Here is a 27,923-nt window from a genome sequence, read left to right on the forward strand (position 1 = left end):
TGCCGAGGGTATACGAAATGATTCGGGTGAATTACGAAATATGCCGGAAACTAATTGCAATACAAAATTTTATATAAAATTCGTTTCAAGACGAAACAAAAAACCGTGATGGTATAGCCATAAAACCAGTTTATACTAGTATACAATCCAGAGTTTATTACTGCACATTTCCCCCTGTTTTTTCAATGTTGAGATCAACAAGTTCGCCAATTGCATAAATTATAGTCTCGCCCGATATTTTTAGGATTTGTATACTATATATATATGCTCCCGAATAACGCTATAAAAGGCGAAGTGTAATTGGTCGATATTAAAATTGTTATTTATAGATGAAATGTCACCTGGACATGGGAGTCCATGCAATGCTGTTAGATCTACTGGTAGACCCAGTAGAGCAATTTTAATCAGATTGTAAAAATTGTGATTTTTTTTTCCTATACAAAATTGTGACTTTTTTTCCAGCCACCATGACATTGTGTGTGTGTGTATGTGTGCCCCCCCCCCCCCTTTTGGCACCTTCCTATCCCCGTGTCCCATGTGTGACCGCTTAAGACAGGTTTGACTGTATAGGCTAAGCCTAATAAAATCTTCGGCATTAATCTAGAGAAGGACGGTAATAACCAGGAGCAGAGCGGCAATAAACTGTGTCATGGCACAGCGCCCTTTCATTTAGTGCTAGCGAGAGCACTATGCTATAGTCCATTCCACGGGGAACGCCTTTTTTCATGTTATGGAATTTACTACAAGTTATTTATTTCTTAGATTTGTATCTTTCACAAAAAATAGTATATTGTTTTGTTTAGCCCGAGTACTCTGTAGAGGGCTAGACGGACATTTGGACAGATATTCAGCCCTGAATATCTGTCCAAATGTCCGTCTAGCCCTCTACAGTCAGAGTACTCGGTTTTACTTTTCTTCTTATGTCAAACCAAAAGAAAATTATTTACAAAAAAAAACATTATTATAGAATGATTCTAGAATGATGGGACGGACTTTAGTTAGGCCTACTCATGATTGGCTAATCCATCGCACGTACGTAATTTTAAGGTAGCATCTTTAAGAAATAAATGGTCCCCACCTGTTAGATATCACAAAATTTGATTTTAAATATAAGAATTTAACAGCGTGAATGTGTTCACGAACAAATCTAGAATAGTCAAATTATCGTATCAGACCACGTCTCTTTCCGCTTTCTTCTTGAGTATTCTCCCTTGTTGCCTTATGACATGTGACCGGTCGATTTCCGTTTTCTGACGTGTTATGGCCGACCGTGGCAAGAAAGATTCGACTCCACCACCTCTCTTGTTTATGCCTGCCGGTGGTGGGCTTACTCTAACACCTCCAGAACAGCCAAATGTCCTGATGCCAGTGATACAATCAGAACCATCACTGTTGGGGCCAGGTAGATTTAAAGAAATACTTAATCATTGTAGCCGTCCGTCCATCTGTTTCAACTTTCATGTTTTCATGAAAGTTTCGGCGTTTTAGTATTTTAGAATTTTTTTTTTTTAATGATTGTAAATCATGCCTGTCATGTAAACTAACAATCTAAATTTAAAATTATTTACAAGACCCAACGAGACACATGACAAGTGTTTCCATAGTCTTTTTCTAATATTTCCAGTCGACTTAATTTACAATAAACTTCATAACTCTGTTGTCACGAAGACTCTGTACACTCATGTCACCTTAGTCTGCGTGGCACAAAAGGCTGCGTATGTTAATGACGTTACATTACGTCATAAAACAAGTGACGGGGTATGTTTGTAAACAAACAAACAACGTTAATTTAATTCACATAACCGTTGTTAAAACAACACATCTTGATTGTGAATATATGTATAAAACTGGTCGATAACACTTTTATTGAAAAAAACTCTAAATTAATGCACTAAAAGTATACTTTTGCCAACCTCGAACAACGTGTTTTTCTATCACCTGTCAACGTTGTAATGATCAACCTTGCATATCAAGTTACATAAATTTACATAAAAGCTTCAATACATACCTTATTGTAATTTATGAATCCATAAATGAAATGAATGTCTTATTTTATCTGTTGACGTAAACATGCAAGCATACTTTGAATTTCCCTCCGAGTGACACAATGCAAAATGGCTGCACACAGACTGAAGATTGCACTTACACTAAGTTACAGCATGACCTATTTTAGCTATAGTCTGTTTCAAAATTATCATTGATAGTCCTATATGTCTAACGAACACTATTTGTGCTCATTTACACAGTTAATAACAGACAATTTTTTTTTTTTTTATGTTGTCATTTTGTGTTGTCCAAAGTAAGAAGCATGGTTCCCAACACCATTTATATTTATCTCATTTGCACAATTTAAATGTTTCTGAAACAGACTATAACAGGAAGTGTTTGTTATTTAGAACTTATAAAAGTCAGATCCATTGTTTGTTGCTGTTTTATGTAAACATTAGCGACAGAAGTGGTTGTTTTAATGTTTGCTGCGCAGACTTATTTGCATGCCGCCATGCAGGCCAGTAAATGCAGGGTGGTCCCACTAAAAATGCGCTCATTACTTGAGTTTAAAAAACATTAAAATTAAAATAACTTTAGTTGTAACACGTTTATTGTTCCATTGTACTGTGGCGGTGAAACAAATATTTTTAAAGAAATATTTTAACTTTAAAATATAACACAAATGCTTAGGTGCGCAGACTTAGCTGCCACCAGTGTACTCGTTTGTTTTTCTTGTGCATGGTAAATGATGGTTAGCGCAATCAACATCTGATTTGTTGTCGTCTACTAGTTAAAATTTCTATAAACAATATAAAGTTCACACAGGTAAGTATCTAAATACAAAACTTTACAAACCCCTAAAAGTTAAAACCATTAATTTCACTAAGTTGTTTTTGTTTATTCCTTAAAATTAACGATATCGAGTCCACTTAATTTGTAGAATGTGACTTAAAATGGAGGAAGATGATTGATACTCTGTGCTTGTCACGTGGCCTCATGTCAATTATCTAGTATCTAAAACATTTGTCAGAATACTACTCAAATTTACAATACTCAACTGTATAATAAACTTCCTATAATCATGAAGTTTGCAAATTTTAATTTATGAACGTATACAGGTCATGACATAAACGATTTGTGATTCGCGTAAATTTAATTTTGCGTAACCGACATATGAACAGAACGGCGGTTCGCATGAAATATTGTGCCCTGGATCATGAGAAAAACATACTGCTCTTGACAAACTGGAAAAATTTCCTTTTAAAAAATATTAATCAAAGTGTTTGTCCACTGCATATTGCAGAAACACAAATTTTACCATGTAGTGGCTTTAAAAATTTAAAGTGACGAACTGCGCAATCAAAGAAAGGTGCTTGGACATCATACTTTCTTGTTTACCGGATCATGTTACACTTTTGTTTACTAGAACGATTTCATTTTATGTCCCATGTTAATTTTTTTCATTAGCCGATTATCAGGATTGGAATATATTTTATTTCATGTACCGTAGCTGAAAAGTATAGACTATTCTTTCCATAAGTATAGTATTTGTGTTTTTCCCATTCGCCAAACACAGTTTGGGAAGTCGATTACATGTGAGTACCTATGGGAAATGTATTGTGCATGCCTCATGTCATTAGGTATAACTATAAGATACAAGTTGTTAGTGTCTGGACATTTCAGATGAAGAGGGTGAAGCAGATAGCTTTGTTGGTCAGACTCCTCCAAAATCTGAACCCTTGCAGCCTGGTTCTGTAACATTCTTCGACCATGGAGTGCCATCTGGTGGCAGCGACCCGTTCAGCCAAATAGGTCAGCCACCTCCTGTGAATCAGCCAGCGGATTTTGGGGTGCCACATTTTCCTCCGACAACTACTGGAGTAGCAAGCCCAGCACAAGGTTTTTCTTCACATTCGCCTCCATCTCAGTTTGGATCCCAACCCCCTTTCTCTGGTGCTGGTCCCCCTCCTTCAGGTATACTTCTTTCTTCTGTCTTTTTTTTTGGTACAATGTATGTGTGTGTGTTTGTGTAAGGTTTTTTTTTGTGTGGTTTTGTGTGTGTGTCTATGTATTTTTTGTGTGTGGGTTTTTGTTTGTGTGTGTGGGTTTTCAATGTTAAATGTTTGCATTTAACTCTATTTCTCACAAACTTTAAGTGTTAGATAAATGAAAAATGGTTGGTACTTGTTTATTAACCTAGCAGGAACTCATGACCTGGGAAATAAAAATTATAATTTCAGGGTAACATACTGTAGAATACTTTATTTTCGCGGGATAAAATTTTCGCGATTTAATGAAAATGGGTCAGTTTGCGAACATTTATTTTCGCGAATCCCCCAACCCCATCAATAAAAAAAATGAAGTACAGATGTCAATAATTTTGTTTTAAAAACGGAACTTAGTTTTGCCGGTTGTTACGCTAATCTGTAGAACTAATCCTACATGTACACACGAGTGCTATACACATAAAACAATAGTTTTCCTGCTTTAAAGGTAGGGTCAACTCAAACAAGAGCCTTATGTGTTGGAAAGATGCATACCCGGACCACCAACACATACTGACACTTTAGCAAATGAAAAACTCGTAATTTTAGAGTTAATAAAAAAACATGATTATTCCTGCTAACTGGGGGCAACCATTTTGTTTCGTTTTTGTGACGTGCGGTGGGATAGCTTGGGGCAAAGTGACGTCAGCTCCTGACCATCTCCTGTATGTACAGTGTAAACAAAAGCAGTAATTTTCGACAAGGCTCTTCTCTTTGATCAACCTGACTTGTAAAACAGCATAAATGACGTAATAATATAATGAACTATTTAACTAAATATATTTCAAGTTGCATTAACAGAACAAAATGGGGTTATAGTATTTTCCTCTGTTAAATAATCCAAAGGAAAAATGTACACTATTAGGCCTATTGATACATGTATTGTTGGAGCAAAAACGACAACCCACAATACCCAAGTGATAATTTTCTTTTCTTTGGGACTACGTAATTGGTCAGTTCTGTGGTTTTAGATGGAATAGTCTACTTAATCAATAGTTTTACAGAACTATTTACAGTAATAAACCATGTCCATTACAATTTTAGGGGCGACAGGTAATGTTCCACAATACCGGTATGTATTTTTGTGTCTAGACAGCGTCAATTAATTGGCTCGTCTGGTTACCAATCAAATACACACCTGCCAATTAGGAATCACAGGTAGAAGCGACTAACGGCATAGACCAATTAACTAAGAAAACACTCCGTGTATCATTTCAGTACGTATGTTAATGCATGGACAAAACATTGTTAATTGTTTCGACTTGTGTAGCCACTTTGACAATGGTATTTTATTTTGTATTGAAAAATAATATATGTATATATTGATATACTTATCACTGGCTTACTGGGATGTGTATTATTACAGAACATTGCAATGCATCACTATTTATCATCCCGCAAAAACCAGGTAGATTGTGTTTCATGAGTTCTAAGGCTCATTCCTGACGTTACGCGTTAAGTATTACGTAACCGCCAGAGGGTCTGGCGTACTCACTGAGAAGGTACAAAATGGCTCCGCCTGTTATATATAATAGCCGTCACATTCAACCGTTTTATTAATTAACTATACGATTATACGTATTGATATTAAGCAATAATGTGCATTATATATCGTTGAATATGCATACTAGGCCAAATGCCTTAATTGTCCTCTCCTTTAACCAATCAAGACTTTATTGTGTACAAGTTAATAAGCTTACAGAAGGTGCTTACTGCGTGCAGTTTTTCTTAATCCTTATAATTGTTATAAAAACAGAAACCGAAAACAAACGCAACGAAATTTGAAGGCACACACTGCTAGTACTCAGTAACTTAAGTTTGATTGAAACAGTATTTATTACCGTCAAAATATTAGTTCAAAACGGTTTGTGATTGGCTAACAGGCAAAAATAAAAATAAAATTGTGAAACATCTGAACATAGCCCAGTCCGGATTTTTTCACTTCCACATTTTTAATATACTGTGATAATGCATGTTTACTTCCGTCGTTGAACACGCGTAGACTCTGTCCGATGAACTGATCACTAGCACATGCGAAAGAAAACAGCTTTTTAGTGTTAGTATTGTTTTATTATCATGTATGTACTTATCATTGTGTTCTTGGTTTAAAGTTTTAAACAGCTTTTGTGTTTTGTGGTTTGTTCCGTGACAGGAGGGAGCACCACTTTGTTACTACTAGCCTCGTACATCGGAAACTAATGTGGTATAGTTGAACAAGACTACATATTTTTTTTATTTTTTGTCGGCCTTTATTTTTGCGTGGAATATATTTTCACGAATTTCATTCAACCGCGAAAATAAATTCCACGCGAAAATAAAGTATTCTACAGTAGGTCCCGAAGTTAATAATTTGTCACTTGCAGCAATTAAAAAAACACCTAATTTCTGTGGGTGAAATGGCCCACTGATGTTTTAATGTTTTAAACTTGACTTTTGCAGAAAATAAGTATGACTGAATGGTTATTTTGTTGCATGTAGACTTACAAAAAAGGTACAATGTTAAATACTGGCAGATAATGTACATCAAATGTATTCATTTTGCTGTCGTTGAGGGAGTTTTACCAACAGCAGTCATTTTTATCCAGCAGCACAAAAGTGCCATCAGTGATGCTCGTAATTCATGGCCAGTTATATTTCAACATCGTTCGTGCTGTCTTTAAGTTCAAGCCCTGGTAATATACAGTATTGTAGGACTATTTGGCACCTACATGTACAAACCAATGATTTTGTAACTGTTATCGAATATGCGGTCGGTCTGGGATCGATCCCCTTCAGTGGGCCCATTGGGCTATTTCTCGTTCCAACCAGTGCACCACGACTGATATATCAAAGGCCATGGTATGTGCTATCTTTTCTGTGAGATGGTGCATTTAAAAGATCCCTTACTACTAATAAAAAATGTTGCCTTCTAAGACTATATATGTCAAAATTACCATAACATGCAATAGCCGATGATTAATAAATCAATGTGCTCTAGTAATGTCTTTCGACAAAACAAATTTTAACTGTTACCAAATAGTACTCATCGTGATTTTGGCATCACAAAGTTTTAAAGAGTTTGCAAATAAAATGTACATGCAAATTTATGTTTTTCTAATATTCTATGACTAATCCATAATTTTTCTGTTTTTCCAGTGACAACTTCAGGAAATACCAACATCTTTCGACAGAGTGGTGGTCGTATGCGTTACGCTGCACCGCCTTCTGGAACATATGCTACAGCTTCTCCACAGCCCCCACAACAGCCACTGCAACCTTCACACCCATCTCCCATGATGCCGAGCCACGGTGAACGACCACCGCCCACAGCGATGGTGCCTCCCGTGACGACCACACAGTCGAGTAATGCGCAGTTTCTGCCACAGTTTCAAGGACAGACGACTTTGTCCGCGAATATTGGCTACCAGCCGGTACAGGCTCACTGGTGTTATTGTAAAGTGGTGGAGGCCAAGGATGTCTGGTATCCATTCTCTCTTCTCGACAGTGTGAAGCTGGAACATGCATTTTCAACTAGTAAGTTTGTGGGGGTTTTCATTAAGAGGCATGCCGGGCTAGCACTGGGTGAGCAGAAACGTTTGCTAAATTATATATTAAGTTTCAAAAATTAAAGAAACCTAGTTAATTTGTAACAGAATATGAATTATTACATGAAATTGTTTTGCCACATAAAAATAAAATGTGCCATTTTTTTTTTAATGTGAATTTGACATGTATCAGAGCTGACCTTGGGCAAGGTTCACCCCATTAGTATGTAGATTCACCATTGAGTTTTTCCACCATGATGTAAAATAAGGTAATACCTATATTTTCCCCACAAAAACAGATATTTAGGGATGAAGCCGTTTCCCCAATATATTGCTAAACATTTTGTTATAATGAAAATTGAACTTTTGAGAAAATACAATAATTATTATTATAATGGACTTTAAGCTGTATTTTAAAAATTATAAATCTGATTGGAAAAATATGCTCATTTCTGGTTCTCTTCAGTAGGCCCCTAATTGAATAATTCAAGCAACTCATTCAGATGATACATGTACATGTATGTTAGTCACACATACTATATTTTCAAACAAAAACTACTAGTTTCAGAAAAGAAACAATAGTTTCTTTTGTTCAGAATGAATCCTGATTGACTGTTGTATCATTTTATTAAATTGTACAAAATGTACACAAAAATAGACATCGATGTAAATTCTAATAATGGAGAATTGGTCTTCGCATTATGACCAAAACTTCAGAATGAGCACCATCGAGGGCGTACCGTAGAATAAATCTCTACCATCATTATCTATTGGTATTATTAGACAAAACAAGCATTAACGTCTTTTAATATTGTCTGGTTTTGCAGCTTTAAAAAATAATCCCGAAAACACAGTGGTGTCAACAAATGGTGGCCGATATGACGTGAATGTTGGCAATCGTACTCGACATGCAATATACTGGGATGAAGAACCAACTGCTGTACGAAGATGCACATGGTTCTACAAGCGCGAGAGAGACAACAGATTTGTCCCTTATGTGGAGGAATTTGCTAACAAATTGGAGGTTGGGCCTTTAAAACATTTTCTCTATATCCTTCTTTGTTTCACATGAAATTAAGTTTTAGCTACATGTATTATGCACACCAGGCCTGTTGCTTATAAAACTTTTAGTCTTAGACTCGAGACTCTTAATAGAGTCTGAGGTGTGAACGTCATGGCAACGCCATACAAATTGTATGTGTGTGACATCATTAGAGATTGAGTCTGGACTCTAAAACGTTTTATAAGCCCGGGCCCTGGCGCTTATATAACTTTTAGAGTCTAGACTCGATACTAATAATAGAGTCTGAGGTGTGAACGCCATACAAATTGTATGTGTGTGACATCATTAGAGATTGAGTCTGGACTCTAAAACGTTTTATAAGCCCGGGCCCTGGCGCTTATATAACTTTTAGAGTCTAGACTCGAGACTAATAGAGTCTGAGACGTGAATGTCATGGCAACACCATACAAATTGTCTGTGTGTGACATTATTAGAGATTGAGTCTGGACTCTTAAAACGTTTTATAAGCACGGGCCCGGAACAACCAGAAGCATGCAAGTGGGATTTGTCAAAATTGATAATTACATGTATAAGCAAGAAGTGGCAGCTAATGTTTTAAATAGTGACCTGTTATTCATGGTGAAAATAGTGAAATATCTGAAAAAAGTAGGGTTAGCAGATGTAATGGCAACATTACCCAAATTGTTCTGTACTAATTAATTTAAATTTAGTTATTACTGTTTCATTGACAGGCAATAAGTACAATATAAGGCTATTATGTATAACACTTGGCACAATTGTCTTAATTCTCATATTATCATGTTAGTGTTGTTTTTACAGGAAGAGTACAATAAGGCCATTATGTTCAACACTTGGCACAATTGTTTTAATTCCCTTATTATCATGTTTATGTTATTTTTTTACAGGAAGAGTACAATAAGGCCATTGTGTACAACATGTGGCACAAGCGACTAGAATTTCCAGGAGATGAGACTATTGTTATGCACAACCCGAATGTGATCGTCCACTTCCAGGCAACCTCACAACCAGACGAGTGGGGAAATATCCAGGTGTGTTTATACTTCAGATCTCGTTTTTTGCCTTGGGTTTTATGTTTCTTGGATTCTTGTTGCATAGTAACCCTGGAACATTTTGTTTAGGATCATGTTGTGATTAGCTACACAACTTTGAACAAATTGCTATGCAATTCTGAAACATTAAAAGGCATTTGCTAATCTAAATTTTAAAAACAAATTGTTCCATGGTAAACTGGTTGTGTTTTGATTGCTGAACTAGAAAGCCTATATTTTAATGATGTCGATAACAAAGTGGATGTGAAATGGGACTTTTTTCTTTCTTTTTTTAAAAATATATATTTTTTTTTTTTTTAAATATATTCATTATGTTAGTTCCCCAAATACTCCCAAAGCAGGCTATAATATTTTGCTATATAACTAGATCATTTATGGTTGGCCTTATTTATTAGTGGATATTCCAGTAGTTAATCAATTTATTTTTAGTGTTTAAGCATACACCCATTTAATTGATTTGTTTTTTTTTTCTCTGGAGTTACATGTAACTGTTTAATATAGCTTATTGGTGAAGCATTCGCTGGAGATATGATGGGTTGCAGGATCGATTGCCCTTGGTGAACTTGGGTTAATCAAACATTCCTTTCCTTTTATATGTTTACTTTGTGCAAGACTAAAAGAATCATTCATATGTACCTATATGGGATAGGACTCTTCCACCCGAGGGTACATAATTTGATATGAAATTATGTGCATGAGGGTGGAATAGCCCTATCCCACCTACAGGGAACAATATTGGACAAGAACCGTTGTTCTGTTTGCGTGTCGGTTACGCAACTTTACAATCACGTGAACCGCACACCAGTTATGTGGTGAACAAATTAAGTCCTAAAATTATAAGTACCATATATTGGTAGTCAACTTGAAAATCAGTTTATTTTTTAAAATACATTTCAACCACCAATGTAGCACAGAACCCTAGTTCAAGTGTTTTCGGATTTAGGTAGGTCTGACTCGTCGGTTACGTGAATATAGTTCACGTAACCGAACAATCGATTACCTAATTATAACTCATGTGAACTGACTTCCGGTTACCTAAGATTTTGAAATGTTGTCCTCTGCACCTACATGTAAGTATACATGAATTATTATTTTTCTCCCATCCATTGAATGAAAATAAACAATTCTGTACAGTCCAAAAAGATAAATATTACCCCGGTAATATTTTTTCATAATTCAATAATATAAATATCAGTGCACCATTAAAAAGAACATAATTCGAAATAGTTTATACTGAAAGTTAAAAAACAAAAATAACTATACTTTGCCTATCACATCGTGCTTTCCTCAAAACTAATTTATTGTTAAAATAAATAAAAAGATCCTATGCTAGAACTGCTTAAGCTGGTACGATCACATGGTCATACTAGATTTTTTCAGTGTGCAGGGTTTCTGCCAGGGGGTAAAATGGGTATGGTGCCATACCCCCAAAAATTAGAAGATTTTATGTTTTTTAAGTTAACCTTTTAACAAAATTAATGACTCTTATTATTACTGTATGATTTTCTTAACCTTAAACCTAACCCATTTTCTTTCTGGCTGTGGTTGCATTCCATTCCATATTGCCATACCCAGAAACACTGGTGTGGGTTGATGTCATGGAATGGGTCTGTTATGCATAGCTAGGGATGGGAGAAAAATACAAACAAGGAGTATTTCATTATGTGTTGTCAGTATATATTATACAACATGACTGCTTGTAAGCTGGACTGTGTCAGTGTGTCATAATAAAGCAAGAATTAAAGTTTGCCAAACAGTTCATGTTTATAACTTTTCAAAAGACGGCATACTTACATGTACATATATAACAATTTAAATGCATCTATAAGAATGCATGGCTCGAACTTAACAACGGCACTGGCAGCAATTGCCATTGTTGAGATATAAGATGGTAAAGAGCATCACTGACACTCCTCAATAATGGCAAATTGTATACACCTGGTGTACATTATCTGTCAGATAACATTTGAAATATGTCTACATACAGCAAAATAACCTTTCAGTCATGTTTATTTGCTGCAAATGTCACTTTTAAACAAATTGCCATAGTTAAATGTAGGCTCAAAATTGCAGTCGGTGGGCTGTTTCACCCATGGCAATTCTTTACAACAAATTCTTATGTTCGAGCCCTGAGAATGTATATTTATAATTTGTATTGCATGTGTATATTATATGTTCTGTATTATTTTATTATCCATATACAATACTGACAGCAACACGTAAGCCACTTTATTTAGTTTTCTGTCTTTCTGATTCTGTTGGCAGTATCTCACTACTGTATTCTGTACTCTAATATATAATATAGATCTCTCTAATGTTTTGAGCTGACACACAATGATACCTACATGTATCTGCACATTAATGCAGCAATTGTATTTCTATGTTGTAGCACCTGTCTTCTAATGCTTTTGTTGTATATTGCAACATATACTGATACACAGGTGTTTGATTTTACTTTATGTGTGCTTTTCTGTGCCTATAAATATATGACACATTTTTAATGCAGCTATTAAAAAACTAATTACACAGTCTTATAACACAATCTGAGCTTCTGTGCCGTATATAGTTTCAGTCCTTATCGTTTGCTCACATAATAAAATGATTTCTGCATGTGCAGAAAAACTGGTCACATGCCAATATCGCTTATTTATTTACTCAAAATAACTGAGACATTGTATACGTTTTGTTAGTGCAGTTATTTCTCCTCTTTCTTTTAATTTCTTATTTATAAAGCACATGCCTTCAGAACTTGAACTTACTTTTTGGAGAGATATCAAACAACACTTTGCAGGTTTCTACTCCAGTTATACACTAAGAGCAGTTGCTCTCCTACATAATTTCAGGACAGCAGTTTGTTGCTCACCATCAATTTTCAAACCATAAGCACTGTAGTTTAGAACTGTACAGTGGTTCTGAAACTGAGAATGGATGTCCGGTGGTTTCATGTTAATCTGTGAGATGTCATTGGATGTGGGGAGGTGTGGTCATAGCCCAGTGGTAAAGTGCTCGCCTGATAACGCAGTTGTGTTGGATTGATCCCCATTGGTGGGCCCATTGAGCTATTTCTCGTTCCAGCCAGTTAACCACGACCGGTACATCAAAGGCTGTGGTATGTGCTATCCTGTCTGTGATATGGTGCATGTAAAAGATCCCTTGTTACTAATGGAAAAATATAGCAGGTTTCCTCTCTAAGACTACATGTATGTATCAGAATTACTAAATGTTTCACATCTAATTGACAATGATAAATATATCAGTGTTCTCTAATGATGCTGTTAAACAAAAACAAAAACTTTAACTTTACCTGGATGTGATAGCATTACGGTTGCACACCACCATTATTTTTGCATCCACTTCAATGGAGGGTCAGGATGTAGCCCAGTGGTAAAGTGCTCGCTTGATGCGTGGTTGGTCTGGGATCAGTCCCCATCAGTGGGGCCAATTGAGCTATTTCTCGTTCTAGCTACATGTAGTGCACCACGACTGGTATATCAAAGGCTGTAGTATGTAATATCCTGTCTGTGGGATGGTGCATATAAAAGATCCCTTGCTGCTAATCGAAAAGAGTTGCCCATGAAGTGGTCACAGCAGGTTTCCTCTCTCAATATCTGTGTGGTCCTTTACCATATGTCTGACGCCATATACATGTAGCCGTAAATAAAATGTGTTGAGTGTGTCGTTAAATAAAACATTTACCACTTCAGTGGAGTTTCTTTGTCAGAATATATTCAGTGAAAAATACCACAGCATCAAGAGAATCACAAGATTGATATTTTTAGCTAGTACAGTTACCTAGTAACTGTCACACAAAAAATCAATGTAGGTTATATCCACCTTTAAGCCAGAGCACTATTTCATTTTGTTGTTTATGCCACATGCACATTTGTTAGCATTTAGTAATCAAATTATCAATTAACTTTAAAGCACTGGATTATTGAAATACTGTGGAGGTCAGCCAAAGATTTGAGAAAAAAAGCATTTCTGTATTTTAAATTAATTAATTAAATTAATTTTTATTAGTAAATGTAGGTTATCTTTACTTTTTCAAGCCAATAGTTTGGCTTATAATGTATAATATACATACATATATATGTAAGTGTCATACATGTAATATGTATACATTTTGTTGTATATGTCCTTCCTCATGAAATATTACTTTTATAACTGAAAGGACTGCAGTCTATAAAAGTAAAGAGGTAATTGATTAATTTAATTCTTTTGTTTTAAATCCATCCACAATATAGAAAGTTCCAGAGTTCAAAGCTACAGGAATAGGTAGACTCATGTGGGATCTAAAACTTGAAATAATAAAATACAGTGTATATATTAATAGCTCTTTTGTTAAGATATTTGACTATTTAACAAAATCTGCCTAGCCATGCAAGGAGCTTGACTGAATTATTCTCCTGTACTCCTGTCACAATTGCTGAAAGCAGTTTGATTCACAAATCAAACTGGTACGTGTTGAAAGGTACCTCAAATTGATAACATTACGAGATGTTTGAAAGTACTGGTCACACATGTAGCTACAGTTATTTGGACAGTCATTTATATGGATGTTTTGGTTGTTTGTCAGGGCTTCTAGATTATGGTAGCCCTGCTCCCATGGCTAGTGATATTCAGTGTTGGGCTAGTAAATAACTACTATGATCACTATCATATTTTTGACATCCAATAGCTGATAATTAATAAATCAGTGTGCTCTAGTGGTGTTGTTAAACTAAACAAACTACCATTGCCATGCCCGATGGCTAGTGAATTGTTTTGTTGTCAAATGCTGTATTTAAGTCTTATTTTTAAAAATGTGAAAATCCTGCCCCTTCCTCCTCTCAAATCTAGAGGTTTTTAAGCTCTATCTCCTTCTTTAGGACACATATCCAATTATTCCTATCAGTAAAATTGTATTTACAATGTACTTAAAGTAGGGCTAGAGAACTTTTAATCATGGCTAGTAAAAAAATCACTGATCCCATGGCTAGTGGATTTTTATAACTCAATTCTAGAAGCCCTGTTTGTCAAGTTATCAGACTATCAAATGTCATGTAAACTGGTTCTATAGTTTCGAATCTCGTCACTATGAATTTTGTGTTTTTATAAATTTTCTTATGTTTTTTCTCTGTCAGAGTTTTTATACGATGCCGGTGAGTGGTGCTATGCAAGTGTTTTCTGCATGGTTTTGCCATTATTTTGCTGCTCTGGTTAACATTTAAGAAAGAAAACAAGGCATTTAAAAAAACAAAAGCATACAGCTTTACAACACTCTGATTACATATACATGTAACTCCTCTCAAGACCACCAAAGATTCTACATTTAAAAATAAAAGATAAATACAAAGTGACATACTATCATAAAACAGTATGCTAATTAATACACACGTGTATGCCACACGTCAGTTAATATGAATGTGCTGGGGTGTGAGACCTTTAGCAGTCAACTGTTGCCCTGTAGAATCTTACAGTTTGATTAGTGAACTAAAAGTACACAATGTAGTTAAATACATCAGTTCATATACAATAATAATCATGATACATGTAGTTAGAACTGAATTTATTCTAATCTTCTGTGTACCATGCTGCTTTGATCTGACAGCATGTTTTTTTTCAACATTTACTTATTCGTAGACCAGTCACCTTGTGAAATGGTTACATTGAAATGACATAATGTTTACATGTTCAAATCAAACAAATATTCAGATCTACCTAATGTTTCATGTGACCAAGTAGACTGATGGCAGTGAACATTATAATCCACTATACTTACTCTACAGTAGGAAGATCTGACTCTTGTTTTTTTTAAGAGATCGCATGTCATGGGGGACTGTTACTGACCAATCAAAATGCAGTTGACAGAAAGCTTCCAACAGCTTGATAGGTGTGAGAAACTAACACAACTGGCGTATACTGAATGTGTTACTCTATAGCTCATACAGTGCATAAAATATATTTAATTATTACTCCAAAATAAAGTAATAATGAAATGTATATTTGTATGCTTTTGGGTGATTTAGTGCTTAAGTGACCAATGATGTCTACATGCTTTACATATCTGTCTTAGTTTGCTGTGTTATGTGTGTGCGTGTTTGTTTGACATGGGTGTTGTCATTATGCAGTCTGAGGAACATGATTTGTTTGTGTTGAATGTACATGTATGTACATTCAAGTCTTCTTTAGTTTATAAATCTTGCTTGAATATTCATTGTAATCCCTAGTAACCTTTCCACTCCTCAACTTTTTCAATGTTGAGTCGTAACTGCATTGTGCATGGCCAGAGGCTAGAAAACTAAGTAATATATTTTCAACTTGGTAAAACCTAAGGCTTTTTAAATGGGTTCAAATTATATTGATAAATACATTGCTCTTTCATTAGGAATAACAACTTGGTGATCATTTTGAGGAGCAATATATAATAATCCTTTATTTACCAGTACATGTATTTTTGAATATATAGAATTTAAGAAAAATTATCCTGTATAGGGAACAAAACGAAAATGTGGTAGCACTACTGGGAACTGTGTTTATAGAGTGGTTTACCCAATATAAATATGCTTTTATGGATTTGAAATAAAAAGAGCTGGGGTAATAAATATATTAATAAACTAAATATTTGTTATTATTAAATTTATTTCTCTCTTGAAAATGATTGTCACTTGCTACATATATAGTTTGTAGTGGTACTACTTGCACATTATTTCACTCAAAAAAAGAAAATTAAAAAAAGAAAACCAAAGCTCTTATTTTTTTTTATTTTTTTTTATTTTTATTATTATTATTTTTAAAAAATTGGCTGTGTGATACTGTTTTATTAACTCATTAGGAAGCAGACTGTATGGAATAAATTGTGCTTAAAAGTACATTGTTTGTCACTTGCTCTAGCTAGTGACACTTGTAAATTACGTGTACATGCATGTCCCTGTTTACAATTCACAAAGAACATGAAGTTGATAAAAACTGGTAACTCGTTTTATTATCATTTTTATTTTCTGACTGTAATACTCTATTAACTCACCAGGAAGCATTCAGTAAGGAAATAATTATATGTAGTGACATTAAAATAAACCATGTATGATAACGGTTCAGGGCCCAATTTCACAAAACATCGTAATCCTAGTTTTGTACGTAAATCTATGACTAAACCACAATTCTTATTACTATTATAGCACAACAAATATAATTAGAAATACATGCACACATTTCATTTTCTTTTGTCCTTAAAATGCACTATTTTTGTTAATGATGTAATTTTCTTCATGAAATATAGGTAGATTCTAAACACTTGTAAATGTATGCCCGGTATAACTGCAAGTCGCAGACATAAACTTATGATGGTTTGTGAAATTGGCCCCAGATCTTTTGTCTTTGTTTTTCTGAACTTAATGACAAGGAAATATTCTTATTTAATAATTACCATCGACAGCATTGTCACATTTTTCTAGGGTTTGGTTAAACAAACATTCTTTCATTCATTCATTCATTCATTCATTCATTTATAACATTTTTGTGTGAATCTCTTCCAGAGTGACCAGATGAGACCCAGAGTAGTGAAGCGTGGTATTGACGACTTTGAGACAATTGAAGATGGTAGGTAGTTCGTAATGCTCATTTCATACTGAGTTAATATCTTTAAACCCAAGACTGCAGGGATAAAATACTTTGTATATGTACAAATAATTTAGTGTAATTAACACAATAGTTCTAAGACTTGAAGCTGAGGTCGTATCCCAATACTGGCCTTAGTTCGAAGCAGGTTTTAAGAACCTCTTTCACTAACAATTAACCATTAACACCTGTACTGGACAGATGTTCTAATAGTCTGTCCCACAGGGAACACTTTTTTCCATACTGTGGAATTTACTACAAGTTATTTATTTCTGAGCCGACTGATTTGTAAATTGCACACAAAAATAGTATTTAATAGTAAATAGTAAAATTATTTACAAAAAAACAGACTATGGATGACAGATGTGTGTGTGTGTACCTGCATGCCCAAGACTTCATACTTGAACCTTAAATGGATTATGAGCATGGAAATAATTATTAAATGAAAATAAACCAATATTAAATGTTGAAATTCTTGTGCCAAAATGTTTTTGATTTACCTACTGATTAATTAACGGTTTTATTATCAATTAATTTATTGAATTAAGTTACCAATAAAGTGTCATTTTACATCACCACAGTAAAAGAATCGTAAGCTGGTTTTGAATATTTGTCATGTATTTCTTATAAGTTATGGCTTGAATAACAGACTTTGAAATTACCATGCCTTTAAATGTCTTCTTCAACTTATTTGTTTTTCTTTTCAGGTGAACCAGATGAAATTGACCACCTTGTGTTTATTGTTCATGGAATTGGTGCAACATGTGATGCCAAGTTCAGAAATGTCATAGAGTGTGGTTAGTAGTGCCATGGTTTCGTTATGGAAGAATATATTAACTTTAGAAATAATCATATATGATTGTAATCATATACTCTTCAAAAAAAGTAGGGGAACCTGAAATATTAAAACATACATTTTGACCACAGACATCCTAGTAAAGAACGTTCAGGTCTGTTTATGAACACACCAAAACACATTCCATACATGTAGTTTGCACATGCATCACACAGTTGCCCCGTACACATGCGCTGACTGTCATTCACGATTTTGACAATTTCCAAGACGGTCCATTAATCACTGTGGAACATTATTTCTGTCAATCATTTTCATTCTGTTGATCATACAGTTGTTATTGTTTTGTTTTTAGTCATTTTTATTGTTTGAATTTGCGATTTACTGATTAAAAAAAACGTCAACTTTCAAATTTCACTTCTGACCCCAATCGTCCTTCAAGATCTTTGGTGGTCATAAAACCTACTGTAATACTGAACTACTGGTTGTAATGTTTGCCCAATTAATTCACTATTATCATATAACCATTTCCCACAGCTAATATACCTTACAATTTTGGCAATTGTAAATTCTTATTAGAGTTCCCCTACTTGTTTTGAAAAGGACATAACAATTGTATTTGTTGGACATTTTTGTCTTTGTCGTTGTGAAGAATAATTTTAACATAATTGAAAAACACTGGTCAGTGGTGAATTGTACGTTCCTTTTAATTCTGACAGTTTACAGTCGAATTCTGGGCTGAGTTCATCCAGACACAGAAGAAAAAACATTAGCTAGACTGGTTTATTCCATTCATGTTAAACGAAATTACCACATCTGGGATCAGTATATTAGTTAGCATCACTCACTATCCTACATAGGACTACCATCATTCTCTAGATACAGTTTTAGATACCTAATAATTGCAAGCTTGTTATTCAACAAAATTCTTTGCCTTACCTTGACTAGACTAACTGAATTTTATTTTATTTCAGTTGACGATTTCCGCTCTATTTCTCATGGGCTCATCAAGACACACTTCCCTTATTACAAAGCCGAGGGCCGTATCAACAGAGTGGAGTACCTGCCAGTTCAGTGGCACAAAACATTGCATTCAGACAAAACTGGGGTTGACAGGTACGTTGTTGTGCATCGGTTAAATGTGCAGTATTTACAAGACAAGATTTTGTTCAGGGTTTCATATGATAATTCTGCAGTGGCGGATCCAGGGGGGTGAATAAGGTGGCTAGCCACCCCCTCCCTTCCTGGGAATTTTGTTTAATATTCATTCCAAACATATTTAATTTATTAATCGCAGTTGCTGTACTGATTGACATTTGTAATTTTTAGCAAAATACATTAAATATGACAAAATATTATGTTTGTATCTGTGACGTTTAATGGTACCTTTACCTTTACCGTAAGCCCCCACTGTTTCACTCCATCCCAATCCAGCCCCCCCCCCGTTATTATTTTCTAGATCTGCCACTGTTCTATGTTGCTATTTTGAAAATATCAAGCAGATGAAAACCTAGGTAGCAGGTTAAATATAGATTAAATTACAACAAATATGCACTTGAAAATATCAGGCAGGTAAAACCTTACTGAAAGCTTGCAGTAATTTACAGAAGCAAGTACCCATAACACAACGGAACATTATAGTCATTTGTTGGGATGTTAGGACTGGTCCATTGGTATTGCAGGGTTATTCAGTTGGTAACAGGCTGCTTTTAAGACGTGTGCTTTTTATTTTGAATTAGTTTAACGGAACTTAAAACACTTTGCAGAAGATGTGGTAACACCTACTTTTGTTGGTTTATTCGTTTGTTTTGGTAATTTTATTTTATTTTATTTGTAGGAGATTGCAAGCCATCACTTTAAAAAGTACAGCCAAACTGCGACATTTTGTGAATGACACGTTGTTGGACATTCTCTTCTACACTAGTCCAAGCTATTGTCAGGTATTATATGCATTTAATTCTTCTGCTAGACAGAGTCCTGTAATCAATTTTGGTCGGTGGTACATTTATGTTAGAGATTTTAAACCATCACATGTCAGGCTCATGAGTTCATATCCAATATTGCCCCTAACAGTCTATAGGAGTGCAGCTAAGAGCAGAGGTGTAAAGCTGCTAAGTGGATTTATTTCACATTAACCATTACCCTCTATCCTGGGCCTGTAGACAGCTCAAATAGTGGAATTGTGTACCTGGGACAGTACGCTCAAATCTTTAATTGAATCTTAAGCATTAACATGAATTGAAATGTAAACAAATAAGTATTTTATCAAAGAGAGCTAATATACCAATTTAAAAGACTATGTGGGGTAATAGCCAATGATTAATAAATCAATATGCTTTAGTAGTGTCGTTAAACAAACAAAAAAACCTTTTCTTTTTTTGTATTTGGGGTATTCAAAAAGAGAAAACTCTGTATGTAGATGTATCAAAGAGAGACAACATTGATTTTTGTATGTGTTAAAGAGAGCCTACTCTGATTTTGGCGGTGTCAAAGAGAGAACTCGTGTTGACTCAAAATACTAATACTAATGGCTGCATTTAAAATTGGTTCTATTACAGCTTATTGCCAGCACTGTAGCTAAAGAGATGAACCGACTCTTCCGTATGTTCAGCCGGAGAAACCCAAACTTCGGTGGATCAGTTTCTGTGGCTGGCCACAGTTTAGGTAAGTTTTGTAAAGGAGGATAGCCTGCGTTATAAAAACAAAAGGTTTAAATTGTATATGATTATTTATTATTACTATTATTTTTTTTTATTATTATTATTTTTTTGTATGTAGGAACTACCAAACTTGTTTAAAGTTGAATTGTAAAGATATCGCTTGGGCTAATGAATATTTTTGTTTAGCAATACTCATAATCCAACATCTCTTCATTTAATGAGATCATCCATTTTTTCCCCTTGTTTATATACAACTGTGTTATACACACATGATGAACCTTCAGATTTTGGGATCATCTTTATTTTGTTACTGTGTCTGTATTTATGAACATTTTAAAATGTTTTTTTTCTTCTTATCCTGACTGGTGCCCCATGACTGGTAGTTAAAAGGCCATTTTCATGTGCTGTCCTGTCTGTGGGAAAGTGCATTAAAAATATCCGTTATCTCTTAGCGGTGGGATGTAGCCAGTGGTAAAGTGGCTCCATCGGTGAGCCCATTAGGCTATTTCTCATTCCAGCCAGTGCACCACAACTGGTATATCAAAGGCCATGGTATGTTCTCTCCTGTCTGTGGCATGGTGCATATAAAAGATCCCTTGCTACTAATGGAAAAAGGTAGCAGGTTTCCTCACTAAGAATATATGTCAAAATTACCACGTTTGACATCCAATAGCCGATTACTTTTTTCATCTTATTTTTTATCTCATTATTCTTTTTTTTAAAAACAGAACACCTCCTAAAACGGTTACTTCAGTTTGGCTAACACAGTACTGTGTTTTTGTCCTGTAGGTTCTTCCATTCTGTTTGACTTACTGCTGCATCAGAAAGAACTGGGTACAGAGTTTGAGGAGGATGAGGAAACAGATGAGGAAGATGATGATGACAACTCAGAAAATTCCAATGAAGATGAAGAGAAAGAACAGAATGGCAATACAGAGGTGTGTGTGTGTTCAGGACCCCCCCCCCCCCCCCCCCCCTCCCTATTAAATTAATACAATTACCAATTTGTAGCAATAGATTATAGATTGGTAATGGTCATAAAAAAATGTCATATATGTTTACTGCTAGAATTCCAGATTTATATTTTTTATTACAACAGTTGATGTTAGAATCCTCAGTTGTAAATAACAGTATTTTAAAAATATTTACTAATATTTTATTTTATTTTTTTCATATTTGCTGTGCACTGTATAATATGAATATTGAAATATTTATTAATCATAGATAAAAGTAATAGGTCTGGATACAGGAGAACATTAATAATTTTATTGCATGCTATAAACTGTTTCAAAATGCATGTATGTAGCCAATTTAATTTTTTTTTTTATGTAAAATTTTGTGTGATGTGCTAAAAGATTACATTTTTAAAAAATCAACCATCTCCCTTCTTTCTTTTCTTCACTCTGTCACAAAATTGATTAAGAATTCTTGAGTCACATTAATATATGATAGTTCACTTTTCTATTCTTGGGCGCGTGCTTATAAAACTTTTAGAGTCTTAGACTCGAATATTTAATGACAGCCCACACACACAAAAACACACACACACACACACACATGCACAATTAGTATGGCATTGTGATGGTGTTAAAGTCTTAGATTGTATTAGAGTCTTGAGTCTGAACCTAAGACGTTTTACAACCATGGGGCCTATTTTATTTTTGGTATTTGGTAGATTAGTTTTCGGATCCTCAATCATGTGCAGTAATAATTGCCTGTTTAGTGTAAGGAGGAGTAACTGTATAATTGTATCCAGGGTTTGTCGGTGGACTCGGAAGAACTGTCGCAGAAACTGAGCATGGAGGATCTCTTGGCTAAAGTCGGTCTGCAGGACAAGGCTGAAGTCTTTGAAAAAGAACAAATAGACATGGAAGCACTGGTTAGTATATGATCTCTTTACTTGATTTCTTTATGACACAGCTCGTTCTGGAGTGTCTTCTTTAAATGTTATTATTATATGGGGAGGGTTATGACAGTGTTTTTAGTGCCCTACCGGTCCATCCATCTGTCTGTTGAGTCTGTTCATCTTATCTGACCCACATATAGGTTTCTGCATGCTTTATTCACATGTCCTTGAGAGGCTGAGCTGAAAGTTTGTGTATAGCTTTACAATATACTGTTACAGATCTAGTTTGCCTTTAATGGCAATTTACCCATTCAGGAGAGATTATTATTATTATTTTTTTTTTTTACTCATTTTGGAAATACCTGAAGAAATTGTGATGACATTTTGTGTATAGCTTTATCATGTTACAGATCATTTTTCACACAATTATGGCCATTGAACTTAGAAGATGTGAAAATTTGTTAGGCCTGTTAGGGGACTTATATTGTCTTTTTAAGAGAATGTTAGCAGTGAGATTACCTATATGTGTGTAGCAAGGGCTATGGTAGTTTTTTGTTGTATGTAAAGTTATAAGACCTGGTATATATACCTGCAAGCATATGCTTAGGGTTATGGGTAGTATATTTAAAAAAAATGTTATAGATAAGATTACTTGTAGAGGTACGAGGAGTGGTTTTGCACAGAAGGCTATTGTAGGTTTTTGTGTGTAAAGTTAAAGGTAAAATTATGATCATATTTTAATTTTTTTTTAAAGAAATGATACACATAGAAAATGAAAAAATGTATCAGGTTTTCCTCTGAAGACTCAGAATTAGAAATGTTTGACTTTCTGTAGCCAGGATTAATTTGATCAATGTTCTCTAATGGTGTTAGGAAACAAAATAAAACTTTAGTTTCGCAAAATGTACTTTGTTATTGTTGTTTTTTTTCTTTCAAAGTTTGAATCTCACAAAAAGAAATGGCTTGCCTGACTTTGTGTTTCAATTATTCTTAGTAATTACATTTAGTTTTGTTAAGCAAAACCAGAATATAGATTAATTACCAATTGAAATGTTTTGGTTTATTTTTGTTTGACAGACAATGTGCAGTGACTCTGATCTGAAAGATCTTGGTTTGCCCATGGGGCCAAGAAAAAAACTGCTCGGTATTTTAAAAGAACAGAAAGAAGAAAAGGTTTGTGTTAGAATCATTTACAAGGATCGTTCCAGCCAGTATTCCACAACTGGTATAACAAAGGTTGTGGTATGTCCTATCCTGTCTGTGTGATGGTGCATATAAAAGATCCCCTGCTGCTAATCGAAAAGAATAGCCCATGATGATGCGACATCAGGTTTCATCTCTCAATATGTGGTCCTTTCGCCATATGTCCGATGCCATATAACTGTAAATAAAATGTGTCGAGGGGGTCATTAAATAAAATATTTCCATTTACAAAGGATTACTGTATATATAATGTGATGTACTGTACTTCCACCTCTTTTTTTTTTCAACTTAACCAACAGCTTTATCAAACGATTCCATGGTACAAATTGAAAACAAACACAAAACACTATTCCTTACCTTTCTTTGTCATATTCTGTTATTTTTTTCTAATATCATGATACAGCAGGCCTAATAAGCATTTCAAGTAGAAACTAATGTATTTGCATTTCAAATACATGTCCGTTTCATATTTAAATCTTGAAATTAATTCTTACAAGCAACAAACTTTCACATTTTTACTTAATTTTCTGAAACATTGAGTAATCCAGGTTAAAAGTTTTCAGGACTTTAATATATTATTTTTGTATAATTTTTATGTCTTAACAAATGGCTGATCATTTCTGTTTACAGGAGAAGAAAAAGAAACAACTCGAAGAGCAAGCCAGTAAGGATGCAGAGAGGCAAGCAAGGAGGCAGGAACAGAAAAAGAAGGAACAATTTTTGATGTTGGCTCGACAACAGGCGTAAGTTTAATGTATTGATTTTAAACAAATATTTTAGTAGTTTAGGAAATGGCTCTTATAATGTTCACAATCCAGAGTGAGTGTTGAGTAAGGTGTGATGTGTTAGGGCACTATCTATTAACGTCTGTCTAGGCAGAAAGCACAAATACATGTAGCTAACAGGACTCACATTGGAAACAATTTTGGTTCAGCCAATTTTCAGAAGTGTAGAGTATTTCCTTTAAAATCATCATAATGTGGTACATTTGAAGAATATTTTATTAGCCAAAGTCAAAATTTGGTAGCCATTTTGTGTAAAAATTAGCAATTGGCTAATTTGGCAATACACAGGGTGAGCCCTGAGCTAAGTTGTGTGTTGCGTATGTGTACTCCACCTCATATTTAAGCCTACAGTGCAAAGGATTATAGAATCGATCACATTCAATGAATTCAGGTGTTATTTACATCCCAACCAGTGCCCCATAACTTAGTAGATCAATGGCCATGATTTGTACTATCCAGTCAATTGAACAGTGTATACAAAAGAACCAATGCTGCCTTTCATGAACAAGTATCCAATGTCCATGTGTTAGACACCAGTAAAACATATTATAACAAAGGAAGGAAATGTTTTATTTAACGATGCACTCAACACATTTTATTTACGGTTATATGGCGTCTGACATGTGGTTAAGGACCACACAGATATTGAGAGAAGAAACCTGCTGTCGTCACTTCATGGGCTACTCTTTTCGATTAGCAGTAAGGGATCTTTTATGTGCACCATCCCACAGACAGGATAGCACATACCACAGCCTTTGATGTACCAGTCGTGGTACACTGGCTGGAACTAGAAATAGCCCAATGAGCCCATTGATGAGGACATAGTTTAATATGTCGAGATGTTAACCAAATATTCCTTTTCCTTCCTTTCTAATTCATGGTTAGTAATGTGAGAGCGTTTTTTATTTAAAACCATGCAATAGAATGCTAAAGAGACAATACTAATAAATAAATATGAATCCAATGTTTCAGAAGTGCTAAGCGTTCTGCCAGCATCTGTGTGGAGTTCATCAGTGGTTTGGCAGGCACTGGTCAGCCTTTTGTTGAATACCCACAGCTCATCTTTGAAACCTCTGCTCTGTTTGCCATCGGTTCACCTATTGGAGTCTTTCTGGCTGTCCGTGGGGTTGATACCATGGGCAAGGAATTCAGACTACCAAACTGCCCTCACGTTTTCAACATTTTTCATCCAGTAAGTGGGTTTTTTGTGGGTTTTAAATGATTTTTTTTGTGAAACTGGAGGAAGATATTGTTATATCACTGTCAGAGTAATACATGCACAGGGAACATTTTGTTTTCAGAATCTTGATTAGCGATATTTCTAGTCATTTGAAAATTGATTAGCAACTAGTGTTCAATGTTTTAATATTGTGTAGCAATCTCTGAAATTTGTATAGCGAATTGTGACGCGATACTGAACAACATGTTCCCTGGAGTGTATGTACATAATGTTTTCAGTTAAAATTTATGAACCTCAGACACTAACCCTAGTTATAGGTTTATGATTAAACAATTGTAATATATTTTGGCTGTTACAGGGATTTTTTTACCAATAAACTGTACATTATTTACAGCTTATTGTCTGAATGATCAATTTTGGCGAGTCCATCATGTTTCTTGTCATCTTATTGTTCGTAGTATCTCAAAATACATTTTGTGTGACACTAAGAAGGTACATACCTTAAAAACAACTGGGTCAGTGACTTCATTATTTCAGTGACATTTATTTCAGTCCTATTACTAGACAAGTGATGTAACGAAGTTGATACTTAATGTAGTAATTGACTTAAAGGCACCATTTTCCAAATATGAATTAAAGTTGAATCTGGTGAATATATCATTCTTGTGTGCCAAAAGTCTATTTAAAAAATTGTTTGACAATGTCATTTATAGATACATAGCAGTTCTGGCTGTTTGAAATTTGAATTTGTTAAAGGGACACGCCCTAGTTGTTAACCATTATGCCGTTGTTTTTCGCTATTAAACCCATTTTTTCACAAATAAAATTGCACTTTACTTACCGTTTATTATTTAGAATATACATTTCCATTCACCTGAAGTGTTTTTTGGTAATCCTGGTGTTTGTAATACCACAAAATTTATTTTTCGTATTTCATAAAATGCCACGGGCCTCTGAGAAAAAACCGTTGAGCAGACATGATCTAATCTATTTTTAGAGGGGATATTCCCATTTCAATGTCACAGACGTTGGTATACCACATGACTGTTATCATTTTGGTTTGGTTTGGTTTGGTTTTCTCGTGCACGGTTCGCGCAATCAACATCCGATTTGTTGTCGTTTTCTTGTTCATTTGTGAGATTTTTCTTCACAGTTCGTGAACATTTTCAGTAACAATAAAGTTCAGACAAGTAAGTATCTCAATACAAAACGTTACAAACCCTTAAAACCAATAATTTTGCTAAGTCTTACGATATCTGGAGAGGGGATACAACCAGGACAGAACAGTTGGAACATGTCCAGGAGAGGTGAAAGGAACGCACCCCAAGTCTGTGCACACTCTGTGAAATTTGTCGTGACGTAGGCATTGTTGTGCTTCGAGCGACACCTACCGGTGACATCAGAATACTAACTTTCAAAATTATTTCAAGCAATTGGGACATGGGGATTCCCATGGTATTTATCGATATAAAACCTGCTTTTTCACTCCATTTGATAAAAACGTGATCTAAGTGTGTTACAGGTTTGTAGATTAACCAAATTATAATTTATTTTCGCTGGATGAAACTAGGGCGTGCGGCTTTAACATATGTTTTTACCAAATTCACCATAAAAAAATTTAAAAAAAATTGGCAGGGCTAGCTCTGGGTCAGCAGAAAATTTAGCCATATTATTTATTAAACTTCAAAAATGGCAAACCCCAGTTATTTTGTAACAAAATATCAATTATTACATGAAATTATTTCACCAAATCAAAATAAAATTTACCAATTGTTTTTGAAATTCGCAATTGACGAGTGCCAGAGCTAGCCGTGATTGGCTCAATGTTCATGATATTTGTAGTGAAATGATCTAATTTAGGTTTTTTTCTCTTTTTCTTTCATGTAATGCCAGTATGACCCTGTGGTAAGTACTGTAAAATAATTATCTTTCTTTTTTACTCACAACAGGATACCATAGTTATAAATTCAGTTATAGATAACAGAACACAATCATTATATTTTGTTTAACGCGTTATGTATATAAGGTACAGATACAGTCATACTACATGTATGTATCTTGATGTTGAAGGGACCAAACCAACCAGCTTGAGATAGCAGATGGTTGAGATACACTTAATAGTTTTTGGTGAAAATTATGCCATGGGACTATTTCTTGACATCAATATATTCTAAGTATACAGGATAACAGAGAAACAGGATTATAATT

General features: G+C 34.7%; 1 protein-coding gene across 3 annotated transcripts in view; it reads left to right on the forward strand.

Moving 5' to 3' along the window:
- The first annotated feature begins 1,241 nt into the window (after positions 1-1,241).
- LOC121382626 (phospholipase DDHD2-like) overlaps positions 1,242-27,923 on the forward strand; it is a 36,343-nt gene continuing 9,661 nt past the window's right edge. Inside the window, exons 1-17 of one of the 3 annotated variants that reach the window (XM_041512153.1) lie at positions 1,242-1,402; positions 3,673-3,963; positions 7,170-7,547; positions 8,386-8,582; positions 9,488-9,631; positions 11,866-11,871; positions 17,167-17,230; positions 17,956-18,045; positions 19,016-19,157; positions 19,879-19,981; positions 20,600-20,705; positions 21,491-21,639; positions 22,458-22,580; positions 23,625-23,720; positions 24,381-24,493; positions 25,508-25,727; positions 27,609-27,620. In XM_041512153.1, the coding sequence (XP_041368087.1) occupies positions 1,261-1,402; positions 3,673-3,963; positions 7,170-7,547; positions 8,386-8,582; positions 9,488-9,631; positions 11,866-11,871; positions 17,167-17,230; positions 17,956-18,045; positions 19,016-19,157; positions 19,879-19,981; positions 20,600-20,705; positions 21,491-21,639; positions 22,458-22,580; positions 23,625-23,720; positions 24,381-24,493; positions 25,508-25,727; positions 27,609-27,620 (2,376 nt within the window). In that variant the 5' untranslated portion in view covers positions 1,242-1,260. The remainder of the gene's footprint in view (positions 1,403-3,672; positions 3,964-7,169; positions 7,548-8,385; positions 8,583-9,487; positions 9,632-11,865; positions 11,872-17,166; positions 17,231-17,955; positions 18,046-19,015; positions 19,158-19,878; positions 19,982-20,599; positions 20,706-21,490; positions 21,640-22,457; positions 22,581-23,624; positions 23,721-24,380; positions 24,494-25,507; positions 25,728-27,608; positions 27,621-27,923) is intronic. The other 2 variants (XM_041512155.1, XM_041512154.1) reach the window with 2 other exon arrangements.

Source organism: Gigantopelta aegis, chromosome 10 (genome assembly GCF_016097555.1).
Source record: "Gigantopelta aegis isolate Gae_Host chromosome 10, Gae_host_genome, whole genome shotgun sequence".
In the NCBI taxonomy this organism is placed as follows: domain Eukaryota; kingdom Metazoa; phylum Mollusca; class Gastropoda; order Neomphalida; family Peltospiridae; genus Gigantopelta; species Gigantopelta aegis.